This window comes from Silene latifolia, chromosome 7 (genome assembly GCF_048544455.1).
Source record: "Silene latifolia isolate original U9 population chromosome 7, ASM4854445v1, whole genome shotgun sequence".
Classification (NCBI taxonomy): domain Eukaryota; kingdom Viridiplantae; phylum Streptophyta; class Magnoliopsida; order Caryophyllales; family Caryophyllaceae; genus Silene; species Silene latifolia.
Window position 1 is genome coordinate 95,964,327 of NC_133532.1, and position 9,404 is coordinate 95,973,730.

General features: G+C 34.2%; 1 protein-coding gene across 1 annotated transcript; it reads left to right on the forward strand.

Moving 5' to 3' along the window:
- The first annotated feature begins 4,224 nt into the window (after positions 1–4,224).
- On the forward strand, positions 4,225–6,732 carry LOC141590387 (protein FAR1-RELATED SEQUENCE 5-like). The gene is made up of 3 exons (XM_074410983.1): positions 4,225–4,231; positions 4,809–4,877; positions 5,543–6,732. The coding sequence occupies exons 1-3, from the start codon at positions 4,225–4,227 to the stop codon at positions 6,730–6,732; spliced, it is 1,266 nt and encodes a 421-aa protein (XP_074267084.1).
- The last annotated feature ends 2,672 nt before the right edge of the window (positions 6,733–9,404 follow it).

Consider the following 9,404-nt stretch of genomic DNA (forward strand, 5'->3'; position numbering starts at 1 on the left):
GTTTTACGAGTGTAAATGTAACATTTTAAGAGTGTAAATTTGATTTTTTGTGACGGAAATTTTGAATTTATATAATTTTAACGTTTTACAAGTGTAAATGTGATGTTTTACTAGTGTAAATGTAACATTTTAAGAGTGTAAATTTGTTTTTTTGTGACGGAAATTTTGAATTTATATAATTTTAACATTTTACAAGTGTAAATGTGATGTTTTACGAGTGTAAATGTAACATTTTAAGAGTGTAAATTTGATTTTTTGTGACGGAAATTTTGAATTTATATAATTTTAACATTTTACAAGTGTAAATGTGATGTTTTACGAGTGTAAATGTAACATTTTAAGAGTGTAAATTTGTTTTTTTGTGACGGAAATTTTGAATTTATATAATTTTAACATTTTACAAGTGTAAATGTGAGGTTTTACGAGTGTAAATGTAACATTTTAAGAGTGTAAATTTGATTTTTGGTGACGGAAATTTTGAATTTATATAATTTTAACATTTTACAAGTGTAAATTTGATGTTTTACGAGTGTAAATGTGATGTTTTCCGAGTGTAAATGTAGTATTTTAAGTGTAATTTTGTAGGTTTAAGAGTGTAATTTTGGTCCTTTGAGTGTGACTTTGGTCCTTTATAAGTGTAACTTTTGTCCTTTACGAGTAAAACTTTAGTCCAACTACCAAAAAAATACCACAACCGTCGTCCTCCACCACCAACTCATATCCACACAAAATATGATTGCAAATCTATATAATTTTAACGAGTGTAAATGTACATATATACAAGTGTAAATGTACAGATATACAAGTGTAAATGTACAGATATATGAGTGTAAATGTAAAGAAATACGAGTGTAAATGTAAAGAAATATGACTGTAAATGTAAAGAAATATGAGTGTAAATGTAAATAAATATGAGTGTAAATGTGAGGAAATAAAAGTGTAAATTTAAATAAATACGAGTGTAAATGTGAGGAAAGACATGTGTAAATTTAAATAAATACGAGTGTAAATGTGAGGAAATAAAAGTGTGAATTTAAATAAATACGAGTGTAAATGTGAGGAAATACAAGTGTAAATCTGAAAAAAAAAATATAACAAAACAAAAATATAAAACAAACCGATAGAACACAAAAATACAAATAGATCTGAAACCACCACACGGTAACTTTATAGATCTAAAAAAAATATGAGGTATGCAAGTAAAATTTAACCAACCACAATAACAAATGAAAAAAAAAAAAAAAAAAAGGTAACAACAACAACATCATCGACAACAACAGACCAAGACCCACCTATTTGAATAAAAAATGAAATCCAATTGAAAAAAACAAGCCACCGTCCTTCTAAATTCAGATCTGGAAGTACAACACTAATATTAATGTTGACTTTGGTACTTAGAAAACAACAGTGTGCAATTAAACAGTCATGCCCACCACCATTCTTTTTAAAAATAAAAAACCCACCACCATTCTTTTTAAAAAAATAAAACAGCTTTAAACAAAAAATTCAAAAACCGATTAATATTACGATCTGAAAAACAACCCTCAGAACAACCATTTTACGGTGGTGGGGTTGTTGTGGGGCGGTTGTGGCGGCTTACTGAGGGCGACAATAGCAGGTGGCAGTGGTGGTTGGAGGTCGACGGTGGTGGGGGGTTGTTGAGGAACGATTTGTTGGTCGACGGAGAAGGAGAGGAGTGAAAAGTTGTGTTGTTGTGGTGGCGTCGGGCGATACATGGTGGTTGTGTAGGCAGATCTGAAAAAAAAAACAGAAAGGGTGGTGGCTTGGTGGTTGCGGTGGTGGGAATGACGGTGGTGGGAGGCGAGAATGACAGTGGCGGTTGAAGAAGGCGATGTGGGTGTGGTTGTGGTGGTGCTCCTGTTGATGGTCATGGTAGATTCGTGGTGGAGGTCGGGATGGTGTGCGTGAGGGAGAATGGTGGTGGTGGTCAGGTGGTAGTCGGGAGGGTGGTAATCAGATCTGGAATTTTTTTTGGGTTTTTTGAATTTCGTGGTGGTGGTGGCTGACAGGTCGGGGTAGTAGGGTGTGGTGGTCGGTGGTGGTGACTGGTGAGGATGAGAGGGGGGAGTTTTTTTTTTTTGGTTTTTTGAATTTTTTGGTTTTTTGGATTTTTTTGGTTTTTAGAGAGATGGAGGGATGATATTTGTGTGATAGGAGGGAGAAGTGAGTGGAAAAAGAAAGGTTATATAGTGAAATTAAGGGTTGATTAGTGATGGTAGTGAGAGGAAGTGTTTAATTAGCATTTATCCCCTACTTTTTGCACTAATCCCTTGTTTTTCCTCTTCAATCTCAACCCTTCATCCCATCTTTTTAATGGCTCCAAATAGGACTTAGGGACTCAATGCTTTTGGGTGGACTCACTTGATCCTTACTCTATATATATATATATATATATATATATATATATATATATATATATATATATATATATATATATATATATATGATTAAATTATCAATTACACCCACGTCAAATACACATTTTTACATTTACTCCCACGTCAAATTTTTTTATTAAATTACACCCAAGTTAATAGCTCGGTTTACAAATTGCACCCAATATCGGAATCCAAAATTTCCGTCAATTTTCAAATTTTCTGGGTAAAATATTAAAATTTGGACGACTTTGCCCTCCTTCATTCCTTTATTAAGTTGATAGTGTTTCCTCCTCCTTCATTGCCTCTTCATCCTTCTCAAACAACAATGTATTCCAGAATGGGCTACAGTTATGCAGCATAATCGATAAAAAAAAAATGGCAGATTAGGTCACATAAAAGAGTATACAATACCAGATGGGCTTGAATCAATTGAACACATGGGAAACTCAGCAAAAATCAGTATACTTCAGGTTAATCAGATGACATAAAGGATCGAAGAAAAGCCAGGGTTGAAGTAGACACGCACTATATTCAATTATTAGGAATTTGCAAATTTGAAATAGTGCATACCAACTGTTTGACGAAATTCCTGTGAGAAAATCATGGAGGTTGGGGAAAATGTAGCAAAGAAGCAAAGGGGTATAGTTGATAGAATTTCAGAGCTTCCGGATTTTATACTGCATACTATTCTCTCAATGCTTGATACTAAAGAGGCGGGTCGCGCTAGCGTATTGTCTAAGAAGTGGTATGGTGCTTGGTCGTCCATTCCGGTTTTGAATTTTCAGCCTTGGTACTTTAAGTATGAGTTTGAGGACGATACACGTGCACTAACCCGGCCATTCGGGTTCCCAAGCTGGCTCCAGGACAACTCCTTCTACCAAACCAAAGGGCATGGAATTGAAGAAAAAGAGACTTCTTCAATTAGGTGAGATTGACAGAAGGAACAAGAGAAATTAGGTGGGTGTAATTGAGAAATTAGGTGAGTATAATCATTAGAGTGTAATCATTAAAGGGCATGGAATTGAAGAAAAAGAGACTTCTTCAATTAGGTGAGATTGACAGAAGGAACAAGAGAAATTGGTTCTTCATCTTCTTCAATTGCAAATATTTGGGGAAAATTGAGGGAAAATTAGGTGAGAAGATGAAATAAGGGAAGTAACTCAAAAGTCACAAAAATCAGACTAATAGACTCGGGGGCAAAATTGTCATTTCATAATTTTTTTCGCCGGAAAATGGGGTTGGGTGCAATTTATAACCTGAGCTATTAATTTGGGTGTAATTTAAAAAAAAAAATTGACGTGGGAGTTAATGTAAAAATGTGCATTTGACGTGGGTGTAATTGATAATTTACTCTCTCTCTCTCTATATATATATATATATATATATATATATATATATATATATATATATATATAATTAGGATCACATGAGTGCTACCTAATTATTTGAGTCCATGAGTCCATCTACAATATCACACATGAGTCATAACAATACTGCTTTATATCAAGCTATTAGTAAGGTTATTTTCGTCATTTCCTAAACTTGTTATATAAACCCTATTATTAGCTCAAACCTCACCATTTGAATTCATTTACTTTCTCTTTCTTCTCTCTCTCTTCCGCAATCACACTTTTCATTCTTACGCCGTCAATTTTTCGCGCGTTGTCTTCTTCTTCGCTCTCGTTGTCGTCTTCACCTCTGTTCATCATCATCCGTGATCGATTTCCAGCGATTTTCTTCATCATTCGTCTCAGTTGCTCATTCTCATTGACTTTTTCATCATCCGTCGTCTTCATCTCTTTTTTCCTCAATTTTAACATATTCAATGTCAGGTATTTCATCGTTTTTTGCTTCTTTTATTTTATGTTTTAATTTTTTCATTCTGTTTTCCTGTTTTATTGCATGATGTTTTATTGTTATTGTATCTTCGACTGAATTCGTTGTGTAATTACTGGTTTTTTGTTATAATTGATGTTATAATTCATCAACATCAATCACGGATTCATCAATTCGTGCTATTTTATGTATTAAAATCATGTACTGATTATATACTTTCTTCAACATGTAGTTTTTGCTATTTGATGTGTTAAAATATATTCTCTGTTTTCTTCATCTTCTAATTGACGTATAAAAATGATGTACTAATTGTCTGTTTTGTTTATCATCAAGTTTATTTTGCATTCACTGCTTGTGTTTACTTCAAGTTTTGATCGTTATTTAACAGTTTCCTTTGTATCACTTTTTATTCAGTAGAGTATCATAATTAATTCTGAATAGTATCACATTTTATAGTTTTTGTTTGCCTGATAACTGCTCATTAGAATCAGTTTCCCTTTTACAATATCACATTGAGTCCTTTACAAGATCATAGGTCGCAGACATGACTCGCAACTACTTTTTGTGCATTAGTATCACATGTTATGCTTCAGAATATCACATTGAGTCCTTTACAGTATCATAGGCTGCAGTACATGACTGGTAATTACTCTCTGTGCATTAGTATCACATGTTATGCTTCAGAATATCACATTGAGTCCTTTACAAGATCATAGATCGCAAAGATACATGACTTGTAATCGGTTTAGGCATTTGTATCACATGTTATGCTCCAGAATATCACATGTATTCCTTCAAAGTATCATAGGCTGCAATACGGTTGCGTATTTATTTTATATTCATTAGTATCACATTTTATGTTACACAATAGCACATGCATTCCTTCACAATATCATAGTTTTGTTATAATCTAGTTATATTTGTTATATTTGTATCACTGTTATGCTCCAGAATATCACATGTATTCTTTCACAAGATCATAGGCGCAATACGGTTGCGTATTTATTTTATATTCATCGAGATCACATTTTATGTTACACAATATCACATGCATTCCTTCACAATATCATAGTTTTGTTATAATATAGTTATATTTGTTATATTTGTATCACACGTTATGCTCCAGAATATCACATGTATTCCTTCACAGTATCATAGGCTGCAATACGGTTGTGTATTTATTTTATATTCATCAGTATCACATTTTATGTTGCACAATATCACATGCATTCCTTCACAATATCATAGTTTTGTTATAATCTAGTTATATTTGTTATAATTTGTTTATTCAACTTCTCTTGCTGTAGAAAATACTTTTGTTGTCCCCCGTGGTACTGTTCCTACTCCACAATGCATAGACGTTGATGAGGTGCATGCTGGGAATCGTCTTTCTTTGATGGTGACTCCTGGAGGTTCTGAAGAGTGGGTCAGAAATATTGCAACTGAATTTACACCTACAATAGGACAAACTTTTGCTACGTTAGACGAGGGTATACAGTTTTATGAGATTTATGCAATAGCATGTGGTTTTGAACCAAGGAAATCTTCAACGAAAAGGTTTCGTAGTAGTGGAGATATTAGGACAAAATTGATTGTGTGTCACCGGGAAGGATTTAGGGATTCTAAGCCGACAATATTACCCATTACTGGTGAGGAGGAGGAGCCAATGGTCAATGCCTATAATCCGAAGAAGACTAAGGTTACTAGGATTGGTTGTAAAGCTAGGATTTTCTTTAAATTTGTTATTAAAGAAATTGACCAAGTTCAAGTGCCACCCTTTGTTGTTGATCAGTTTCATGCTGCCCATAACCACCGTCTTTCTCCACTCAAGTATAGAGAATTTCAGAAAAAATGTAGAAACCTTGCTTTGCAACATAAACAAACCATCGTTGATAATTGCAAGGTCAATATTGGCCCAACCTCTACTTTCAGGTCCGTCAAGGAATATGTTGACGACTATGAAAATATTGGAGCTTCTTTGACTGACTTTAAGAATTTTGGAAGGGAAATCAAGTGTTTTATAGGTCTTAAGGATGCTCAAATGTTTGTAGACCAGTTGGAAACCCTTCATGAAACCCAGGAAGGTTTTTATTATGCCTATGATATTGATCAGAATAAGTGTTTGTTTCGTGTATTTTGGGCTGATGCAGCAGCACGTCGTAATTACGCTCTATACGGTGAGGCGGTGACTTTTGACCCAACCTATTCAACTAATAAGTACGACATGATCTTTGCTCCCTTTATTGGTGTTGATCATCACAAGAAGTCCGTCACTTTTGGCGCTTCGCTTATGTCTAGGGAGAATGACCAGAATTTTAAATGGATTTTCACAAAATTCTTAGATTGTATGGGTGGGAAGGAACCCCATTGCTTTTTTACCGATCAATGTCCTGCTATGAAAATTGCAGTCCCTGCTACTTTTACGACTGTTGCCCACCGCTATTGCATGAGGCATATTATGAAGAAATTACCTGAAAAGATAGGCACGACAAAGTGACCAAAGAGATCGACTTCGTCACTCGTCTCGAATTCATTGTTTGGGATTAAGACTTAGAGCCCGCGACTTCAAGAGAGGTGGTGTTCGTTGATCAGTGAGTTTCAATTGAAAGATAATGCATGGTTGCAATATCTGTTTTCCAAGCGGCAACGTTGGATTCCGGCGTATTATCGTGATATTCCTCTTGGTTGTCTTTTAAGAACAACGCAACGCTATGAGAGCGAAAACAGCTTCTTTAAGCGGTTTGAGAATCCTCATGGCACACTTGTTGAGTTTTGGATGCGCTTTCAAAGTGCTATGGATCAGCAACGGTACACCCAAAAATCTCTTGACAGAGATAGTGATCACTCTCTACCTCAAACCAAAACCCTTCTTAGCCTTGAGGTTCATGCATCGATTGTTTATACGCACGCTCTCTTTTATGAATTCCAACAAAGAATGCGTTGATTCTCTAAACTCATGTAGTGCTGGTGATTCTTCAAGGGAGGGCAGTATAAGGTTCCTAGAAGTTGAAGATTCTATCTTCAATAAGACTTACACTGTCGCATTTAATCCTTCAACGTTTGATGCAACATGTTCATGCATGCAGTCGTTTGAGAGGAAGGGATACATATGTAAACACATCATCCGGATTTTATCGTAAAGGGATCAAAAAGATACCTGATAAGTATCTTCTCAGTAGGTGGACAAAGAACACTAAAAAAATGCCCTTGTATGATGTTCACGGTCAATTGTTGGATGATTTTACTTCGTCGGATGTCACTAAGCTTCGATTTCGACTGCAGTCCGAATTCTACTCAACATTGACACTGCTCAAATCTCTGCCTGAAAATCACATAAATGAACTGACTTCATTATCAAGACATTTAGACAAAATTTCAAGTCTGGTCTTTGAAAAAAATTGACTAAACACCAAGAGTTGGAGATGCTCCTTGGGGTTAAGTCTTCATCTGAGGTCCGTATACTACCTCCTGTTCAATCAAAAAACAAGGGTACTGGCAAGAGGTTGATGTCCAAGAAAGATCAGTCTGTTGCAAAGGCACAAAAGCCGAAAAGATTTTGCAATAATTGTAAACAAATGGCACATCATGATAAGCGGAATTGCCCTAATCCAGCTGTTGATACATCACAACACTCGTTTGATCATGAATCCAATGTAAGTAATTTGTCTTACAACTTTTATTATTTCACTTTTACGTGTGCTATACCACAGTTGCTGAAGTGTGACCCTGATAAACAATATCACAGTCCATGCTAAAAAATATCACATTCCATGGTAAATAATATCAGTACCTTGTTAACCACTATCAGAATATACACTTGATTGTAGACAATATCATCCCAATATTAAAAAATATCACTTATTTAAAAGGTGTCTACTTTGAAACAATATCACAATCATTTAAAAACAATATCTCTTGTCACTGGCAACATTTATCAATTTTAAATTCCTATCTTTTTTCAGAATCAACCAAACAATATCAACAGGCGTATTCAAAAATATCACACTATGTACCCCAACAATATCAAACAACAAAAGGATTTTTATATCCCTAGCCACTGTTGTTGTTCCTGAGGATTAATATCACAACAACTAAAACATAATATCATACAACCCTTGAAACAATATCACAGTTTTCCAGAAGTTGATCAAAAAGAAGTTATATTTTGTCAAACTTATTACTGACGTTATGTCACTGTTTTTGTGTGTTTGTTTTGCAGATTTCTTCACTTGTTGATAGTGATTAAGGGCTTCTGCATGCTGAGGAAGTCTATTTTACATCATCAACTTTTCACAATCGACTTTTTATTGCTTATACTATTCAATTTCTTTGTTGTATGTCATTCCAAATGGCATCATTTTTGTATTCTCTCCATTTTTTTCCCTTGTACGTCATTCCAAATGGCATCAATTTTTTATTCTCTCCATTTTGAGTATCAATGTTATAAAAACCGCATAATTACTAATGTTGTTTTGTTGCCATTATTATATTGTATTATATTGTAAAATACTACTAAGGAATATCACATTTCAAGTGAAACAATATCACCAGTATTCGTAAATATTACCACTACAATTGGATGTTTTTAGGAAACAATATTACAAAAATATGATTAAAATATCACAGTACATACTAGACAATATCAACCACTGAGTGCAATAATATCACAATTTTGTCTGCTGAATAATATCACAACTTATCGAACTAAAAAGGAATTTTCAATCCCTACCCCCTGATTTTATTTTAGAGAATAAATACAACAATATCAACATGTTTACGGAACAATATCACACTAGGTACCAAAACAATATCAAAGAAAAAAGATTCAAACAACCTAGTCTGCTGTTATTATTTCTGAGAACTAATATCACAACAACTTAAGCAAAGTATCAAACAACTCCTGAAACAATATCACAGTTTACTAAGAGTTATATTCCTACCAGTGTCCCTAAAACAATATCACACAACTCCTGAAACAATATCACATGTCTGTCCTTAATAATATCAACCATTGTACTTAATAATATCACAATGTGTACAAAAAAAGTTATCCAACTTAAAAGGGAATTTTAAATCCCTATCCGTTGATTTATTTTAGAGAATAAATACAACAATATCATCATGTTTACGGAACAATATCACACTGGGTACCAAAACAATATCAAAGAA

Coding starts and splice junctions, on each gene's coding strand:
- LOC141590387 (XM_074410983.1), top strand. Junction 4,878..5,542: donor TAGGCTGCAGTACATGACTG/GTAATTACTCTC, acceptor CTCTTGCTGTAG/AAAATACTTTTGTTGTCCCC.